This window comes from Mastomys coucha, unplaced genomic scaffold (genome assembly GCF_008632895.1).
Source record: "Mastomys coucha isolate ucsf_1 unplaced genomic scaffold, UCSF_Mcou_1 pScaffold15, whole genome shotgun sequence".
Classification (NCBI taxonomy): domain Eukaryota; kingdom Metazoa; phylum Chordata; class Mammalia; order Rodentia; family Muridae; genus Mastomys; species Mastomys coucha.
Genome location: NW_022196897.1, coordinates 147460641 through 147482225, shown reverse-complemented (window position 1 = coordinate 147482225; position 21585 = coordinate 147460641). Strand labels below are relative to the sequence as shown.

The following is a 21585-nucleotide window of genomic DNA, read 5'->3' as shown; positions in this document are numbered from 1 at the left end:
CCCATCATTTAGTCCGGGCAAACTTTCAGCTTTCATGTTTTAGCCTAAATATCACATCTTCAGAGAAGCCACTCCTAATCAACTCACCTGAAGTGTCCCCCTTCGTCCCCACTATTCCATCTGAATATTTCCTTCATTGGTTGATTTAATCGCCTTCATAACAATTCATAATTATGGGCTCTGTTGTTTGTTTACTTCTTTAATGACTATCTTCTTTCCTAATGTGGGCAGAGATGCAGTCTGCTTGATTTACTTTTGAATCCCAATGCTAAACAGTGTGCATGGCAGATAATAGGCATGTAATGAATATTCGTTACATCCGTGGATGGATGAACCTCTTGGCCAGGACTTCTCAATTTCTATTGGTCCTACTTGTGTGCTCACCTTGCCCTGGCCAAATACTCACGTGTGTGATTAGATTCTCTGTGGGGCTGTGACCCCCCCCCCCATGTATTTTCCTCTCCGTGTCCCCAAAGAACTTTAAAGTGATCAATTAACCAAATTCTATTTGTTGAGAGGACAAATGGACAGAGAAAGATGAATAATTCAGACATTGCAAGGCTGTGTTGCTCTAGTGCTGAGACATGAGGGTAGAACAGAAACTCCCTTGGCATCTTAATTTCAGCATCCATACAGTGAGGACAGGGACCTGTCTCCAATTCACACAGCAGAAGACTGTATAAAGGGCCCTATAAGCTGCAGTGCTATACAAAAATCTTAGTGCCCATAAGAGTTTGTGAATCTCCAGCTATAAAATCTCCAGCCATTGACAAAGCAAATGGAAAAAAAAAATGTTATGGTTTGAGAGTATGCCGACAGTGTCTAACTGTGTTCTGTGTGTTGTGTGTTCCCCAGTACACTGGAGGCAGGAAGCCAGAACAGGAGCTGCCTGAACCAATTGAGCCCTTTAATTGCCTACAGCTGGATTCACTCGGCTAGTCTCTTGATGGGTTAACTCAGGACAGTGGACCGTACCAGGAACCTGAGCAGGCCCTAGAATAGGCCCCAGGGATCTACCCTTATACCCTATCTTTAGGATATAACCCACAAGGAGCCTTGTTTGATGGGACCCATGCAGTAGAAGAAAAGGACAGTGGCAAATGTCGCTGGCCTTGCTTTTGTGCATAATGAATGCAGACAAGGTTACAGTTTGTGATGTGGAGAATCTAGACAGATGCATGAACCTTCCATTTGACCAGTACCTCACTCATCTGAGACATTAATGTCAGAACACAAATGCACAAGTGCAGAAGTCAGGGGGAACTCAAAGGCCTCCTGAAGTGGAAGCTCATGGGGCTCACCCTGAGATTCTCAATTAGGAGCGCAAGTGGGACTTTTGGTACCCAGTAACCCCAAGTTTATATCTCTCTTCCATATCATATTAGCTGTGTGATTGAGGTGACTATTTAAACCTCTTTGATATCAAATTTCTCATCTGCACTATGAAGGTACCACTTCCTTGGTTGTCATGTCATCGAATCAGTATTCACTATTCATTTGTTGTCCTGAATTTTTCACTCTGCTTTGTATCCACATCTTTGCCATGGCCTCCTCAGGAGTGGGCATCCCCCTTTTTATTAGGGTGTGTCTTGCTTGGCTAGTGACTTGTAAGTAGAAATGCAGTCCACATGGTGGGAACACAATCTGGCAGACTGACAAGAGGAGGAGAGAGATGTGACCCAGAGCCAAACCAATCAGCCCAAAAAGGAGCTCCCAATGAGAAGCAATGCTGTTCTAGCCAATACACAGACAATATAAGTGACACTGAGCACTAGGGAGGTTTGTTACACACCACTAGCCAACAGACTCAACAGTCAAAAAGTACCTACTTCTCTGCCTCTGCATTCAAACTGCACTAGATCATGTGTGTACCTTTGAGCAAAGTGTCTGACACAGATGGAAATCCAAGGCCTTGGAGGCTCTTTCTTCCCACCCCTGAAGGTGAGGGTGACTGGGCCCAGCCTCTGCCTTCTCTTGCTGTTCCCAGTTTCTGCTTGGAGATGCTCTCAGTGATTAGAGGGAGAGGAGTATTCTCCTCCCTTATTTTGTGTGCCTGGTGCCAATTAAATCAAATTTATGGAATTTGCTCTGGTTCGTAATTATCCTGGGAAATTTATTTTGACCTGTTTATGAAGCTTCTTCGCCGTCCTCCTTTCCCCCACCCCCATCTCTCCTAGCTGTGGGGCAGAATTATGACAGCAAAGTCTCCATTGCCAAGGAGAGAACCTAATGCATTATTTATTTCTTTGTATTTGTATTTATGAAGACAGGAAAGGGATTTCAGGCCATTCAAATCTCTTATTAGAAAGAAGGGAAGCAGCATGGATTTGGTTTCTTGCGCTGCCATAACTTTACTATCATCATGTTCAAAATGAAACTAATTGTATTCCTCGGGTCCAAGTCGTTCCTCCAAGGCCACGTGGCTCATTAGTTTATTCTGCTGTTTATGTATCCTTCATTCTCTATGATGATAGTGATAACACGCAGGAGTGCTGGGGATGGAAAACTTGGTTCAAAAACTTTCTGTCAGCATCGTATGTGATCATGCAGAAGCTTCTCTACCCCTCCCTGTAGACTCGATTTTCTTATCTATAAAGTGAGAGTAATGATTGGCTACCTTGTACAGTAAGAAGGTCAAAATAGGGAGTTGTGAAGTCTTCAGAGCTGGTTAAAGGCTTGCTCTGTGTTTCCTGTGGGCAACCTTTTCTGGGAACAAGCATGAGAAGTTATAGTCCTCTGTGGAGCAGTCTTGTGTCAGTCTTGGAAAGTTGTGCTCAAGTGGGCTATGAACAGAGTGCTATGGAGGAAAATAGAGTTCAGCCAATGCAGCCAAGGATATGAAATCAAAGAAGGCTTCCTGGAGAAATAAGACTTAAACTGGGTTTATTGTCTCCTATTTGTTCTCACCCCTGCAGAAATGATTGTAGAATCTTGAAAGCCCACAAAATTCCCCATGCCCAGAATAATTGAGGGCTTAAAAGGCCCAAGAATACAGATAGCTCATTTACCCCCTAGGGTGAGTCCTGTGTGTTGTCACAGCCTTTCTTACTGGATCCTCATAAGCAGGTAAAGTCACTTTCACATGAGGAAATAGAGCCTCAAAGAGGTTGACCTGCCCAGAATCACAAAACTAGCAAATATGTAAAAACTGGTGGTCAAATCTGGATTTTCTAGTAACTGGCATGTCTCTCTCTGTTCTGTTCCTTTGAATATTTTTGAAAAGAAAACAATGAGTTATTGAGTTGTTAAGAAAAAGGGGGGAACAAAAGGCACCTATGGGGCACCAATATAATGCAAGGCCCAGGGGTCGGGGTGGTAAAAAGACTGTGAGAGCCAAATTCTAGGGAGGGCAAAGAGTATCTTCTAGACATGACACTCATTATCACACTCATGAACACACAGCAGTATGGCTGCCTCCATAAGACCTATACAAGATCAAGCCAGTAGATACTCTGGGACAGGTGGAGGGGAGGTCAGAGGCCTTTGTTCCTAATTGAGGATCTATGGATGGTCGATGACTTCTGGGAGAGGGAAAGTCAGTCTTCTTTAGGCCCACCATGCTCCAGTGGATGACCCCAACATCCATGAGTATATGGTACAGCACAAATTGGACTTGGTTGTTTCAAAGATGGAAGGAAGAACAGAGGAAGAGAAGGAGAGAGTGAGGAGGGTGGGGAGGACATAAAGCTGGATAGGGACGGGGAGGTGGGGTCAATCTGGGAAGAATTAGGGGAGAAATTGAGGGATTGAATATGATCAAAACACACTGTAAGGAGTTCTCGAAAGTTAATGAAAATACTGTATTTAAAAAGGAAGAAGAAAGAGCCAGTTCTCCCCTCTATTCTGCCTTACATTTCTGAAATGCCATTAATATATAATCTTTAAGCAAGTCAAGATCTAAAATCAGAGTGAGAAGTGAGACTATATTTCTAAAGTTTATAGACCTTTTTTTTCTCAGCAATTCAGATTCTATCATCCTTCAAAAAAACCCACCCAAAGTCCATAGTGACACCCAAAGTCCATAGTGACAACATCTTAGATTGGGGTTTCTATCAGTTAGGTTGAAATTTTATTTATTGTGAATCCAAGAGTATAAAAACAAATTCTCAATTCCTTATGCCTTTAAACTTGGAACAGAAAACATTAGATAATACTGAAATAATGTAGCAAAGTGTGAATACATTTAACCTTTAAATTATAACACATAAAAATAGAGGGAAGGAAAGGGGAAGGAAGAGAATCAGAAAGGAAATAGAGTAGAAGATACGCAATTATAGAAGAGACCACAGAAAGGAGGAGAAGTTGGGCCAGCCAGCAGGCAGGAACTACTTCATAAAAACCAGACTCAAAGAGGAGGCAGACAAATGAAAAAGGGCAAAGTGGAAGAGCTATGAAAGAGGAATCTTAAAGGCTAGCCAAAAAACAGAACCAATAGCGATGTTGAAACAGCGATAGTGAAAAAGAAGATAATCATGTATAAGAAATCTCATGGGACCTGGACAGTGGTAGAACTCAGTACAAATGCAATGCCTGAGAACTAAGGACTCGGATGTCCAAGATCAAGAGACAATGGGGGGCACATACATACACATCAGGAAGACTAAGCCCAATGACCAAGCCAGCTCAGTCAGTCAACCAGGTCTCAAGGGAGGGAGTGAGGATTGAAAAGAAAAAGATGATTAGACAAAACTATAACATGACTTCAGCCAGTGCTAAAGCTGAAGCAGCTTTATTCTTTCCCATTCTGCTTTTATATTATTCTAGGTACATCCAAAAAAACATGGCCAGTTCTTAGATCAAAGACAAACTAATCAAGCAAAGTAATAAACAAAGAGATCACATGAGATAGTAATCAAGTAAAGTAGTAAGCAAAGAGATCACACAAGGTAGTAATCAAGCAAAGCAGTAGACAAAGCCCCTGGTCACTGTTTCTATTACTCTTATCTCAGCCTACTTCCTTGTCTGAGTCAGTGACAAACACCAAATTTCTAGAAGAAGCACCAAAAGCTCTCAAAAGCACAATCACCTTTGTAGCTCAACAAATTGGAGAAATCCATGTTCATCAGTTTGGATACTCTCTCCTTGGACTACAGTTGAAATGCTATTTAGTATCTTCCAGAAATGCCCTCACATGTCCAAAACTTACCTTATGGAGGAACCTGGACAGTCTATAGCTCAGTCAGGATGATATAAAATCATCAAAAGCAGAATGCTGCTAAAAAAGAAGATAGCAATGTCCAGAGGTGTTGGGGGTGAGGGAAGGGGAGGAGAGGAGTGGATTTCAGCAAGTTATCAGTTCCAGAGTAAGGCTCCACTTGGCCACAGTTTTCAACTGTTTCCCTTTACTGGATTGATTGTCCCACAATCCCAAATCCTAGTTTTCTACAATTCTGCCCCTTAAAGGACCTCAATATAGCAGGACATCCTACCCAGAGGAAAATTATTCTCAGAACCAACATAAGTATCTCTCTGAAAACTGAGTGAGGTAAGATTCAGCACAAAGGCTTTGCCTGTTGGCTGTTTTAGGGTGTTTCTAGGAAATCATTTGCTTTGAATCCTATACAATCCCTAGAAAGCCAAATCCGATGCACCAGCTCTCTGAAGGTCCTTTAATGTCTACAATATTGGCAATAACTCAGCAAAGCCAGTTCTTAGGTAGGTAGGAATGTAGGCATATTTTTTTTTTACAACCTACTGTACTTTAATAAGAGTTCAACCTCCCCTCTAGCCCCTTCCACCACCCACCAGAGGTAGTGGAAAAGAAAGGTTATTAGGATATAGAGGAAGTAGACCTGTTTAGAAATAGTTCTTTGGGGGCAATTCCAATCTTCGTTGTTCTCAATCCTGTCCACTAGCAAACACCACACAAGAATCAGCAGCTGCAGTCCAGTTCACTCTAGCAGACACCACACATGAATCAGCAAGTGCAGTTCAATCCAGAAGAAACTATGAGACTTGCTAATCAACAAGAAGCTGCAGGAATCTCGAGAGAAGTTCTTTGGTGAGTTTCCCTCTATGAAGTCACCACACATGAAGCTCAGCAACACAATGTAAGGTGAACCAATACAATGTGTGTCATTAATGAAAAATAGCAAGGCAGAGCAAAGTGAACCAATGTGCAGGCTCCCACTGTCTGTGGGGTCATATTTGTATTCTTTCTGAACATCATGCATTTTTTTCCATGTGTTTGTTAAATCCAAACATCCTTTCACCTGTGTCTGCTTCAGCAAAATATTCTTTCACCTGTCTTCCATAGCAAAACATCATTATAACCTGAGTCTCCAAAGAAACCAGAAATTTCCACTTTAGAGGAGACTAAAGAGAAGAATAGCAGGAACAGTGGTGTTCCTGAAATCCAGAAGTCTTTCTATATGAACAGAGACCACTGGCCACACTGATTGACTAAGCCACAGCCAGCTCTGAGTTTCTCCTGAGTCATTTTCTTTTCTCCCAAAGCCTTAGCTCTTACAGCCGTCTAGTGTATGAGCAGAAGGAACTGAAGACCAGGGAAGATGAAGTTGTCTGGTCTACTCCTCCACACTGTGGGCTCAGTGGCTTCCACAGCTCAACTTGGTAAACATAAATATCTGTTCCCTCACACTTAAAGGGACAGTGCAAGAGAACTTGAGAGCAAGTTCTTGTCTGTTCATGTCTCCCAGTCTCGTTACCGCTGAAGCAACCAGTCAAGGTCAGACTGCATCCTTGGACAAAGTGATGAGGAGTACCAGAGGTCTGGAATCTCAGTACTGCCAGAGACCCCCATGTACAGAGTACAGCATCATTAGAAGGTGGCCAATACTGCAAGTACCCTTAGGCATTCCCCTTCATTTTACTACCCAAAGGAAGAGAGAAGAGTAAGGAAGGAGAGAAAAGGGGAGGAAGAGGAGGAGGAAGGAGGGAAAGAATGGAGGATCAAACAAAGTAATGAACCAGTATTATGTTAATTTAATGACATAAAAATTGAAGTTATGAAAAATGTATAAACATTTTAAGAATTAATGCTGCAGGTTTCATCCAGGATTACCCCCATGAGTTCATGCTTTGGATGCTGGTATTATGCTGAAGGCTGTGGAGCAATTCAGAGGTAGGGCTTCTGTCTTCTTAGTTCCTTCCTCCTGTGGCTGAGATCAAATACCTTGACAAAAACAACAGGAGAAACAGTTTCTTTGGGCTCACATTTCCACATTACAGTCCACCACAGTGGGGATAAAAGAGACACACTTCCATGTTGCAGTCCACTATACTTGGGGTAAATGATATGCAGAGAAACCAACTGCTGAGCTGCCTCAGAAAATAGAGGTCAAGAGTTGTTGGGGAAAGCCTTGTCAATTTTATTGGGACAGGTAAAGAAAGGCAGGGGATGGAGAGCTAGCCAGGCTAGCCTGGCAGTTAGCCTGGGAACTTTGAACTGCTGTAGCCTGTTCAGATTAATCAGGAACTATATGCCCTTTACCAGAGAGAGCCTGTTGGGGGTCGGATAAGGGAATCTATGACTTTCCAGACTTATGGGAACCCACCTCAGGTCATCCTGAGGAATGCTGAGTTTAGGTTTCTGTTGACACAACGGCAATCCTTTTGTTTACCTAGTTGGAGTCCTGCCTGGTTTGGGCCCAGGACTTTATTTTAGGACATTATCAGCAATACTGCCATTGCGGGAAGGAAAGGGGGATGGGGGGAGGAAGCAGGTCACATCAAATCCAAAATCAGGGACAAAGAGCAATGAGTACATATGTGACCATGTTCAGCTTGCTTTCTCCACCTCATACAGTGCAGAATCCCCTACCTAGGGGATGATTCTGCCCATAATTAAGATGGGTCTTCCCACATCAATTAATTAGTCAAAATAATTCTGCACAAGCATGTTCGAGGCTGATCTCCCAGGTGTTTCTTAGATTTTTAACAAATCTACAATTAGTACTGATCATCATAGCCAGTCTGGTGAAAATGGGCTAGTAGGATGACTCTGAAGGTCATACTGGGCTTCAGGTTCTGACCTAATGTCTCTGATTATTGGCCACTACCATTTAAGGGGACCCCTCCACTTGTTCCTGCCTCTCCCCACTCCACCATGCCTTCCCTTTCATGATGGAAAGTGTTTGCCAACGTAATCCTCCCTTCTTCTCTCAAGTTGTCTGTCAGTCATTTTGGTCATAGTAACAAGAAGAAAAACTTTGGTTTCAGAGCTAAAGCCCCTCAGTAGATTAGTACCACATCTTTCCTTCTCCCAGGAGGTGAGTGTTAATTAATATGTCACCCTCTGCCTCTTCTTGTGTGCTAACATACATGGCTGCACATGTCTAAAGTTTAGGGGTAGATTTTTGTGGGTAGGTATGATGATGTTCTGTAATCCTCTCACTTGCTTTTGGTACTTATCAATGTAACTTCCCAGGCTTTCTCTTAATGTATGTCAGCATAGAGAGTTTCCCTTCATTATCTTTAGTTATTGCAATAATGTGATGGCTAAACAAACTGTTTCCAGTCTCTCGCTATGAGGAGCCATGCTAATTGAGTGGTCCTAGTGCATGTGTCCAAACCAAAAGTTCAAGCATTTCTATTTATATCTTGGAGGCCTGCTAAGACAGTTTTCTAGCTGAGGCCTACAAAGGGGAGGAGTGTTTCAGTATTACATGAGATGTTAGAAAGAAAAGGCTTGAGGAATGAAGGGTCCTGTAGGCTAGACTAGACTGCTCTAGGACCCTGTGCCCACTGGAACTGTCAGTTTCAACACCCCCAAGCCATTCTGAAAGGCTAAGGTCTTTATAACTCTGTGATAAGTAGGAAGACATAAAGTTTAAAGGCAAAGGAGACTGCTGACGATGATGATGAGCCATGGGTAGGGTGGCCAGAAGGTATCCAACAGAGGGTGGTAGGAGGACCACTGCGCTTAGCCCACATGCCTCAGCCTCAGTCCTGGCTTCCTAACCCTCCACCTGTGCAATTTCATATAAAAACTGGACTCCATGACTTCTATCATGTAGGCTTATAATGACAACCAATTAGACAAAATACCTAGTATCCACAATCATAATGAGAATTTCTCGGGCTCTTGTTATGTGTTAGGAATTCTGTTAAATATTTTTCCTGGATCATATGCCTTGAAGCTCTCAAAATCCTATGAAGAAGGCCCTATTTTTGTTCTCATTTTACAATAAGCTGAGACACAAAAAAATTAAGTCCTTGCCCTAAGTCACCCACCAGGTAAATGACAAAGTCTGGGTTTGAATTTAGGCATCTTGGCTCTAGAATTTAAACTCCTGGCCATAGAAAAGATTCGAGAGCCTGAGGGTACCCTGAAGTGAGCATGCACTTCCCACACAGACCAGAACAAGACACTAGAGGTAAGTTGTCCACAGTAAAGGCATCAAGCAAATCAAGCCTCTCTAGAATGTGCTGAACCCCAGGAACTGCAGAAGTTCCAGGCTGAGTCTCTAAGGCTGTCCTGTCAGGTTCCTCTGCCCTGGGCCTTTCACTACAGCTATGCCACTCCATTGTTAGCCATGCCCATGGATTCAGTTCTTGGGGCCTGAGGAGCCCTAATGGAAGCACACTAAGGATAATTTGCACCATTTATCACCCTTGCTTCCAGAAGGAGACAGGCTCTAGTTGGAGATTTAAACAAGCTGTTTCTCCAGAAACTAGTGCTGGTGACACAGTCAGCCTTACTCAGAGTCTGGGTGGGAAAGGCAGAGCTAAAGATCTGACAGGTTTTCTGACGGAAGAAGAAAAAGGGAGAGGAGGAGACAGGAGGAGGGGAAGAAAAAAGTAAATTAAAAGGGCAGATAATAGATGATACTGAGTTTGTTGGAAGGCAGGGGAAGGTAGTGTTTCAGGAAAGTATTTCCTCAAATGGAACTCTCTGAATCCCTTTGGAGAGTCTGATGCTTATAGATTAAATGGTGAATAGATAGATAGATAGATAGATAGATAGATAGATAGATAGATAGAAAAGTAGGTAGGTAGGTAGGTAGGTTTATAGATTAAATGGTGAATAGATAGATAGATAGATAGATAGATAGATAGATAGATAGATAGATAGATAGATAGATAGATAGAAAAGTAGGTAGGTAGGTAGGTAGGTAGATAGGTAGGTAGGAAGGTAGGTTGGTAGATAGATAGATAGACCTTGCTTAAAGTCATAGTAGGCTTGCCTTCCTCGAACCACTAACCCTATTGCCTTTTTACTGCTCTCCCCTGGAACTCTTCTTGAAGACATCTCCTATAAACAAATTCTCACCTCAGGGCTTGCTTCTGGGAACCCAGCCTAGGATAGCAATGAGCCATAAATATAATAGTTACCTCCTGCTCTTATCTGTACAAACCCACATATGTTCCTCCATGTCTTTAACTTGTAGAGGAAATGTTATGTGCCAACCAGGAACATAAGTAAACCAGGAACCTGCTAGATTCTGAGGTAAAGGAAAAAAAAAAACTTACCATGGGCCAAACTATTGGAATGCTGTATTCACTTGTTATGGCAGCTACCGTTACCCACTATAAAATAGAAGCTGGAAAGCCCTCATTGAGGTCTATGGTGGATGACACACAACTGAGGAATCCAGGCACATCCCTGGGTTGGCTACAAGGAGCCCCAGAAATTTGGACCTGTAAGTTCAAGGAACCTGTCGCAAAATAACACAATTGAAGACTTCCTCCATCAGAATCAGAATTCCCAGCAGATAACCCTGCAGAACCTCCTAAACATCTGGGATAGAAGGCCCTTCACAAAGCAATCGGTCTAATGCCTCTATAACAAGGACGAAGGTTATTGTTAATATAGAGGCCATTTATGATTGTTTTCCTTCTAGACTCTGAGGAAAATGACCCTTGCTCTATGGAAAGACCCCTGACACAACCTTTATTGTGGAGAAGATGGAAAAGAGGAGACTGAGAGAAAATAACAGAGATCACTGCACGGGGAAGAATATTTACAAAGAGAACCTTGCAGGGTTGGAAAGTCAGGAAGAGAAATAGAAGGACTGTGTGACTAGATATTAGAAAGAGTTCAAAGAGGTTGGTAGTGAATGCAAAAAAAAGAGCCCACAGGGTGGCATTCCCTCATAGGCAAAGTGCTAAAGGGGGTGAGTCAAGAAAACCATGAGTTCAAAGGCAGCCCGAGTTAGAACTTTGTGTTTGTCATGAAGGCTCGTGTCTGTAATTCCTGTACTTGGAAGGTGGAGGCAAGAGAATTGCTATGAATTTTGAATCAAACTGAGTTGCAGAATGAGATTCTGTCTCAAGAAAAACAAGTATTTTCTGGTTGGGTTTGAAGCCTGTTCTGGGAGAGAGAACTCCTGCCTGATACGATAAACCTGGTCAAAAGTCCACTGCCATGGAGGTCATAGGCTCCCAGGAGGGGAGCACACTGCTATCGTCTTACTGAGCTAGCGTGTTGCAAACTGCCTTCTAAGTACTGTGCTTATAACAATGGAAGAGTGACCTCAGTCTTCAAAGCAGTATGTTTCTGCGATGGGCAGCAGTCAGTACAGACTCCCAACTGGTCAAAGTGCTGAGATCACATGACTTTGGGTGCTCCCTTCTAAAGGAGACATTTATATAGAGCCCTACAAGGCTCAGAGAACATGGCAGAAGAGGCGGCAAAAAGAATGTACAAGCCATAGGATTGGAAGGAGTACTAGAAAGCACTGACTGCTTCCGGACATGACACGGTCTTTGCACTCATGAGTTCACAGCAGCTAGAACATTATCTGTGGAAAATCAAGCCAGCCAGGGATTTCAGTACGGATGGAAGAAGGCTCAGGGTATTCTGTCCCTAACTCAGGAGTTACTAGCAAGGAATGACAGCTAGGGGGAGGAGAGTCATTCTTTTTTTTTTTTTTTTCAGAGATGTGACCTCAAGTAAGTTTTGAATATTGTGCAGGTAGTGCTAATTGAGCTTGCTGATACACACACACACACACACACACACACACACACACACACACACACACATTCTTAAAATGATATGCAGGTAATTGGGGTATTGTTAGAAAAGCCTAGGGGAATTAGGAAGGGGAGTCCGGGGATTGACATGATCAAGAAACATTGAATACATGTATGAAGTTGTCAAAGGATAAATAGAATATTGTGTTTAAAAAGAGCAGGAAGTACGTGCATCTACCTTCTGGGTTCCAGTGACAGTAGAGGCAGAAATTTGAAGAGAGGAGTTTTTTATGACAGTCTCATGGTCTTCTCTACAATGATGATGGTCTCATCACTGGCATTTGTTTCCTCAGGAGACAAGTGAAGACCTGAAATGTCCAAGCTACACTGTTTCCAAGAACCTAGCACCACACGCAGCTGGTCCATTTAGAGCCTGCGAGAGTTCTAGTCAATTTCAAGGGTCTCCAAGATTCTGTAGCAGGGTCCAGCACACTTCTGTCCATTTCCATGTTTGAAAGCATGACAAATATTTTATCCCAGCAAATTCTGAACCTCTGTGATGAAACTTAATAACCATTTTTCACTAACCAATTCGGTTCCCCTAAGCTGTCTGCATATGCCTCTAGCACTTACCGTCATTGCATGTCTGTCAAGTTAACTGATAATTTTTTACTTGTTTAACTTAATTATAAAGTTTTTGAGAATAAACATTGTGTTTTAATATATATTTTTTTATGTTTTTATATATTACATATTTAAATATATAAAATGTAAATATATTTTAAAACACGATATTTTAACTTTAAATTAAAGTACACAGTAAATAGATAAATATTATATATATATGTATATGTGTGTATGTATATGTGTATATGTATATATATATTTGAAGTGTATGTGTATGTGTGCCTGAGGGTATATCTATGTGCACCGCATGCATGCAGAAGTCCATGGAAGTCAGAAGAAAGCCACACATCCCCTGGAACTTTAGTTACAGGTGTTTGTGAGCCACCATGCAGGCGCTGGAAACTGAATCCAAGCTGTCTGTAAGAGCAGTAAGTGCTCTTAACTTCTGAGCCATCTCTCCATCCCCAAGTATTGCCTTTTTTTATCCCTACCTATCTATCTTGCACCCAGTAAATGTAAATGTGTCTGTCTTGTCCATCACTCTCTGTCTAGTCACCAGAGTCTAGTGCCTTTAAGAGAATCTGATTCATGGTAGATGCCTGGTAAATGTTTGCTGAGGGAATGAATGAATCCGTCTATCTATCAAATTTGAGTTGATAATACTCAAAGTCTCTGGGTAAGGCAGGTCATAGCATGCTTCATTACTCTTCAGGTTTTCCTGCTAACATTCATCTTTGCAGTGAAATTGCCCCGTGCTTACAGGTGGGACCAATTTTAAACAATGACACACCGAGTTGAGAAAGACAAAGAATGAACAAGGAAGCAGTGCTGAATCACACTTATTTCTCTTTCCCGAAATCACTTCGAAAGCCCCAGTGATAGATACCTCAGACTTCTGTGCCAAATGCAAAGCTAGCATTTTGATTCAGAAAAGTACACTCACATGTAAGGGCCAGACAATGAGTCTGGAATCAGAGATCCCCATTCTTCTGGTCACCAGCACAAAGGCCTTTCAGTCGAGTGATATGACACCACTAAACCTATGTCCCCTCATCAGTAAAATGGGCATGACAGTGTCTCTCCCTTACAGGAGATGTGTGAAGTTTTGGTAAAGACAATCTTTGTAAAAGGAACCCAATATCAACTGCGGCTCAAAGGATGTTCCTTCCTTCTCAGGACATGCATGATAGCGAAAGAAAGAAACCATATCCTGAGATTTCTGTCTTACACTGAAAAGAGCTTTATAAGTCTCCAGTGGCCTTCTGCTTCATCAGAGGAAAGAATGGGGGCCATTCATACACTCATTGGCTCCCACTCTCTTCTCTGTAGCTCCTCCCCCATTCAGTGAGGTTAATGAGAAGAGGAGGGACAGGCCTTTGTGTTGTGTACCTGGTTGCTTCTCACGGTAATGAGGGAAGGATAGTTTCATCCACTTACATTAATTGGAAATTTTACAATTGTGACTTGATCTGTAACAGAAGCAAAATGTACTGTTTCTGCTCCTTTTATTCTTACAGGGAGTGGCAGGGAAAAAATTAAATTAAATGGCTAGAGAAGGTTAAAGGCAAATGCTTTTTTTATAGGGACTGATGTCATTTTTTGATAATTTGGTTTCAGTTGAAATGTTGCTGATAAGGCTGGAGAAGTTTCTGTTCTGAAGTGACCACCTCCTTGGATTTTGTCTGACCACATCATCCAACTGTTACAATGACGGATGCTTAGGACGTACAGACCTGAAGCTGGAGCGAAGAAGCTAATTGTTGCTCTAGAAAAATGGTGTGTTAAAATTATAAGGCATGTCAAAATACAACATTCTTCCAGCGGTACTTACATTTCATGGGTTTCTAAATTTCTTTCATAATATTTAAATAGTTGGAATGTGAGACTAAGCCACTTCAAAAGGTAAGTTTTCTTGCAGCCATTATATCCTTTCATACAAAGTCTATATAAAGGTCTGATTCCTCTTTGTAAGACTCATCTATTAGAATGGTGGAGGGGAGAGACTCAGTCAATACTGTAAATAGATTTAATTCAGATTTTCTCTTGAATTAAATTATTTGGATATTTCTGTGAAGAAAATGATCAAGGGATCAGAATGACCTGGATAATTACTGTCGTTCCTGAAGTCATTCTGCCAAAGCTCTCCTAATCCACTGGCCTTCAAGAATTTGTGAAAGAGAGCCTTTTGAAAATCAAAACACTGGGAATAATATTTTCCACAGGGTTAGTGTCCCATGCATTGGAAGAGGTCAATGACTAACTTACAAAGCTAAAAGCAGAAAGAAATTCTTAGACCTAGAAGAAATTGCATATTCCATAATACTTAAGTAGAGAATTTCAAGTCTTAAAAAAAAAAATACTTCCAATAACATTTTAGCTTTTATTGAAATAATCACAGTATGAAACATAGATCATAATATCTATGCTTACAGTCAAGAACACAAAAGGTTCTGAAGGGGAAGTGTTTTGTTCAGAGTTGAACAATAGTAAGTAACTAATGTCTTGATCTCACTTCACTACACCATGCTTACACTGAGGTGATTCTGAGGATAGAATCGAGAACCAGTGATCCCAATAAGATGGCACTGGATGGTGAGTCAGTATGCTGGCCTAGGTGTTGTCCTGTCTCAATATGCTTTAGCAATTAGCACCAACTCCTGCAAAAGCCTGGAGTCTCATCAAATGACTTAGATGCTCATCAAGATTTGCCCATCCTTGCCCTGGACTTATTTCCTACAAAGAAAAACAGGACCTGTCTTCATAGACAGCAATGACAGGCAGTTTAATAAGAAATACTTGACTTCAAAATTGTGTCCCCTGGAAACTTAGTGGCCCTGTGAATTTCTGTTGGCCTCGTAGTAGACAGGTGAAGTCTCCAACTTTGTCTATTTATACTAACTCGAGGTTAGAATCTCAAAAGGATGGAGAGTAAGTGAGTTACCCTGGAATCTTTAAACTGGTGAATTAAGATAACCTGGGGCGTAGGGTGACTCAATAAAGTGCTTGCTGCAAAAGTATGAGAACCTGAATTCAGGTCCTCAGCATTCACATGAGACACCAGGAAGGATAACAAGTGCCTGTAATCCCAGCCCTAGAGAGGTGAGGATGGGAGTAGCCTTGGGGCTGGCTGGCCAGCTAGTCTAGCCAATCGTAAAGTCCAAGTTCAGGGAGATATTGTGTTTCAAAAATAAGATGGAGAGAGACTTGGAAGGCACTACTGTCAACCTTTGGCCTCCACACACATCATAGACACATGCACATACTTGCACACACACATACACAGGATAAGATCACACACACACATGCATGTTCACACAAGCATACATACACACAAATACTGATTTACACCTTTTCTTTAAGGATATAAGCATCAAACGCCACTGATATGTTCTCTAAACCTGAAAATGGAGTTTGCATTCTATACATATTTGCATTTCCTATTCCTTCTGATAAAAGATATTAAATCCCCTCAAACATTCCCAGTGACCTGAGGTTCAAACAATGTGCTCAAGCACACACGCATGAAAGAGACAAAATATCAGTGTGAAAGTAAACAGCTGGACTAAAAGGACAGAAAGATACTTCAGGCCTCAGGACTGAAACAAGAAAAATCTAAAACAGAAGGAAAATAAGAAGGCCTGGGAAGAAAAGGGGTTGTGCCATTGGTCCAAGGCCCTGGTCACTAGACATTAATCCCCATGCATGGAATGCTCTGCTGCAGGAAATGAAAGGTGCAGTCAAGGAAAAAGACAGCAAAAAGAAAGTAGGTAAATACAGGAATGGGGAAAGAGACCAGTGAACCTCTGGACAAAACTAAGCAGTGTCTTCAGGAAATAAACTCAGTACGGATGATGAGTCTGGTGGTAACAGAGTCAAGTGTGAGGCTCATCATTTGCAGGCAACCATGACCAGGAAGACCAAGGGCATGCTCAGGGAGAGCTAGTCCCAAGGTCTTGCACCAGGTGGCTAATTATGACCGATGTCAGGGTAAATAGTAAAATTTCAATGGAACACACAAATCGGAAAAAAATTTAAGAATAGCTAGTGAATGTGGGGGGAATTCAAAAGACAACTTATTTTAGACTTGGGGGAAAGAGGAATGAGACATAGCACAGTAGGACCAAAGCACAAAACATAGTAACAAATACAAACGAAGCAGCGGGGAGCAGAAGTGTTCCTAGATGCCACAGAGTGACTTCAACTCACAGACTTTCAAACTGGATTTTATAACTAGCCCAGCTATAAGATATTTAAAATTGAAATACTTAAAGCTCAAAGATGGTAGTTTGACAATAAAGACACAAAACAGATTCCCCAAGCAACCGAGAGGGTAGTTTGCTTTCTTAATATCAGATGAAATCCCTTTTAAGGTAAAAAGCATTAAGAATAAAGAGAACCATTACAAAAAAAAAAATTGCAAGAAGGGCATTTCCACACATACAAAAAAAAATGCCAATTCTAAAACAAGTTGCAAAACATGTGATGAACAAAATTAATAGCCTGAGAGAAGATATTTACAGCCCATACAGCTGATAACTAGAATCTAGAATCGATAAGATAAAAACAAACAGCACAAAATGAGACGATACAGATATGAATAACAAAGTTACAAAACCCCAAAAAGTCTACAAACATTAAAAAGAAAGAGGAAAAAAAAGGCCAGACTTGATAGTGAAAAAAAAAACAAAAAACAGAATGTAAAATTTAGAAGAAGAAAAAAAGCACAATTGTACATTTATTACAAATAAAGCTTTAAGGTTTGATAATGCCTTGTAAAGCTTTAAGGTTTGATAATGCCAAATTCTGTTGAAGATGAAATGATTACAGAGCCTTGGCAGTGTGGATGGGAGTGTGGTGGGTGCTAAGCAGCCCAGCCACGCTCCGCCCACTTGAAGATGTATCTGCTGTGCATGGAGCCATTGCACTTGGCCACAGTCAGCCGCAAGCTACTCTTACTGTGTGCCCAAGGACATGTTCCCTGCTCAGTGTTGCAATTTACATAACAAAGTGCAAACAACCTAAATATTTCTCAGCAGCAGAACAGAAAAACTATGTTTATTCACACAACATTAGAAGTAAAAAGGGCTAGCTTATATGAATCAAATGGGTAAGTCTGAAAAAATATATGATGTTGGGTGAGCAAGAAACAGCTTGCTGCAATTGATATGTGTGGTGGCATACCAGATATGCAAATTTTTGAAACACAAAGAACACTAGTTTATACCATGGAAGGATTCATACATATGAATAGAGGCACTGGCTCAGGAAGGGATGATTCTGGTGAGTGGGGGCAGGCGGCAGGGAACACTTGAGGAGAGTATGTCTGTAATGGGTTGTGTCTTTTGTTTAAAAGTTCTTAAGTAAAGGCTTGGAAGATGACTCAATATGCAAAGTGTTTGCCTTACAAGCATAAAAGACCTGAGTTTAATCCCCAGAACCCAATCATGGTGACATTATTTGTAATCCCAGAACTAAGAAAGCAGGGAATTACAGGTTCCTAGAACTGGGTGACCAAAGAGCCTAGCCTACCTGGTGAGTTCCAGACCAGTGAGAGACCCTTCTTAAAACAGAGGGAGATGGGGAGAGGGAGGGAGAAGAGAAAGGGAGAGGGGAGGGGGAAAAGGAAAGGGGAGGGGGTGGAGAGGGGGAGGGAGGGAGAGAGAGAGAGAGGGGCAGAGGGAGGGAGAGAGATTTCACAGTGCCAGTCTGATGGTGCAGCACTGTAGTCACTCACTATGGAGGCTGAAGCAGGAGGGTCACCAAGTTCAAAGCCTACCTAAGACTATAGTGGTCAGTGGCTTCAGGAGTTAGTGAAATGATACTCACCTCTCAGGGACCCTGACAGTGGCTGGAGGCAGCCTTCGTAACAACCTTCAAACCCATGGTCCAAGAACAACAGACCTGGCCCTCCCATGGGAGGAATCAGGGAGAACTCACCTGATTTCAAACTCTCAGTGCAGTCTGTGGTATAGAGTTACTGCAATTCTAGACAGAAAGAACTACATGAAGTAAGACTGAGCCGTTTTCAAGGCAAGCATAAGAAAATAGATTGGATTCCCACAGACCACAATATTTTTGGGTTTTGTTTAATTCTGTACTTCACATTAGTGAAGCCTGTTTGTTGAAATGAGAGAGATTCAAGCTTGCAAGCTGCTCAAGTTCTCACGTTCAAAGAAGCAAAGCTAAACTTTAGGCCCGGTCCTTCTGGTCATATCCACTGCTCAACTACTGCAATACTTTTAATTTGCAGGATATGGACACCATGTGAAAGACCACCTTTGTTACTTTGTTACTTTTCTCCTTGCTGGGACAAAATGGCTGTCAAAAGCAACTTCAAGAAGGAAGGGCTTGTTTCAGCTCACAGTTTGAAAACGCAGTCCATCATGGCCCAGAAATCATGACTCCGGGAGTATGAAGCCACTGGTCACATTTGCATCCAGCCAGGAAGCTCAGAGATAAAAGCTTGGCTCCCTTTCTCCTTTATATTTAGTGTAGGACACCAGTTCACAAAACAATGCAATCCACATTTATATGGGTCCTCCTACCTCCATTAACCCCATGAAGAAACTTTGTCATAGACATAGCCAAAGATATGTCACCTAAGTAGTTCTAGTCATAGACATAGCCAAAGACTAAGTAGTTCTAGGAACTATTGGCTTGATTTTAAAAATACACTAATCCTAACACCATCACCAAGAAACTGTTACTGAAAAATCTTTGCTATTTTTACCCTAGACTCTTGCTGTAATTCTGACTCATTTACAAGACACAGCTGAAGTCCAAGATTTTGGCTGGGCATTCAACCCCTCAACTTCTGTGAGTGTTGGTGGCTAGTGGCTCATAGCTGTCACACTTGAAGTACCTAGCAAACTGTTTTCTTCATGGTCCCCCAGGTCTAAGTCTTAGATCAGGCTCTGCCTAAAGGGAACCCCACTCTACCAACCACTGGATTTTAATTATCCTGAAGCCTGGGGTTTTGATCAAGTGCTTGATGATGATGAGATAAGCCATTTTGGCAGCCAAACCCCAAGCAATCCCCAGCACTCGCCTATCACCATGGTCCTGTGGTTTTCTATTTCTTTATATCCTTACAATAACTCATTGGGAAGTACTAAGAGCCATGTTTCCTGGGTCTAAAAGCCTATTATTTTATATATTTCTCTGTTATCATGTATTTATACAATCATTAAGGCACTGAAGGAAAACATGCATTATTCAGTTAAATTTTACCGCATTTTATGATAGTAAAGTATGTGCTGTAGTTGAAGTCTTAATTTAAGGATTCATGGAAGTTTTGAACTTATTGATTATCATATTCCCTCCATTCTGAGGCATATAATTTAATGTTTTTGAAAGTATTAGAATCAATGAATACATTTGGTGAATGTTTTTGCTCTCATCACACTCCCCTGAAAAGCTATTAAATGTTTTTTTTATTCATCCACATGAACTCTAGAATCACCTCGCTGCATTTCAAGACATAGACCCCCATGAATAAAATTGAGGATAAAATTAAGTCAAGCCTATAAATTAATTTGGGGAAAATGACATTTTTATAACATTGAGTGTCCTTAAGCAGTAATATGGTATGCCTCTCCGTTTATTCAAGTTTTTCTTTATTTCTCCCAATTGATCACTGTCACTTTCTCCAAATCATATAATCCTTATTAAAGTTAGCATTTGTATCTACATGGCTAATGGAAATCTGAGCTCTTTTTCCATTATATTTTTTAACTAGGTTGTTATAAAAGCTGCTTTTAGTATTTCTTTTTTAAAAGAATATATGTAAATACATTGTAGCTGTCTTCAGACACCTCAGAAGGGGGCATCAGATCTCATTATGGATGGTTGTGAGCCACCATGTGGTTTCTGGGATCTGAACTCAGGATCTTTGGAAGAGCAGTCAGTGCTCTTACCTGCTGAGCCGTCTCTCCAGCCCTAGTGTTTCTTAAATATTCAGCTGTCATGCGGAATTACTTTCTTGTCACTGCTATTGTTCTCTGCTGTTCGTTTAATATAAGGTGCACCAATAATTGTGTCATGTGCCAACAGAAATAGTCATTTGCTCTATATTTTACTTCTGATCTGTGTCTTATTACATTGACCATAGTGTCTATAACGTTTTAGATAGTTGGTTAGTTTGTTGGTTAGATAGTTATTGCAGTTATTTCAGGTCTGTGTGAGCCTGTAGTGTGTATATGTGTATGGTGCCCACTTATCCTGGTGTAGAGGTCAGAGCCTGTGGTGTGTATATGTGTATGGTGCCTACTTATCCTGGTGTAGAGGTCAGAAGACAATTTGTGGGAGAGGTTCTCTATTTCTACCCTGTGGCTCCAGCAGATTGCACTCGAGTTGTCCGTCTTGGCTGTCATCACTTTTGCCATCTCTGAGACAGCTCACCCATGTAGCATCTAATGGAAGTAACAGAAATTATTGTGATGGGCCTGAACTTTTACTCCTCAGTGGGAAGCTGAACACTTAACATACATGCTTTAACATATTATTTAAACCGGGCATGGCTTTTGTAATTAAAGCACCAGTGATGAATTCAAGCCGCATCTAATACATCTTAGACCTTCCTTAAGTCAGCCTCAGAATGATATGAGGAAGGAGCATTTACACTCTGGAGGAAGGGGACCTGGAGTTCAATGTCAGCCCTGAGGTTCATGTTGACGTTGATCAACTCAGCCAGTCTCACTCACCTTCTGCTTCTTTAACTCTAAGATACTGACACTGATAACTCATATGCCCTGTGATCGCTGATTAATTTAGTTTGTAATGTCTAACACACTGATGATCACACAATAGGCAGCAATTTCTCATCATTGCCAAACGTAATTGTTCTTTTTAACATACCAATAGACTTACTGATAGCATTTTATTTAGAGTTGATCCATATATTGTTTAATTTTATTTTTGTGAGATTTTATATATGAATGCTACGTTTACATCGGTTCCAGCCATCTCTCCATCTCCTCACTTCAACCTCTCCAATATTTCCATATATATATAACCTGCTGAGTCAATTCAGTGTTCCACATATGTATGTGTTTAGAGTTGACCACTTAGGATAACCTA

The 21585-nt window shown here is 41.4% G+C and overlaps 1 protein-coding gene across 3 annotated transcripts in view; it reads left to right on the top strand.

The window, feature by feature from the left end:
- The window catches only part of Ptprt (protein tyrosine phosphatase receptor type T), a 1176099-nt gene extending 1156351 nt beyond the window's left edge, over window positions 1-19748 (top strand). The window contains exons 33-34 of one of the 3 annotated variants that reach the window (XR_004119009.1): window positions 14125-14283; window positions 19243-19748. Coding sequence is in view for 1 of the 3 variants with exons in the window: in XM_031372635.1 (XP_031228495.1) it covers window positions 14125-14139 (15 nt within the window). In the remaining 2 variants the exon portion in view is untranslated. Of the gene's footprint in view, window positions 1-14124; window positions 14340-18757; window positions 19209-19242 lie in introns of those variants that run through there. The other 2 variants (XR_004119008.1, XM_031372635.1) reach the window with 2 other exon arrangements.
- The last annotated feature ends 1837 nt before the right edge of the window (window positions 19749-21585 follow it).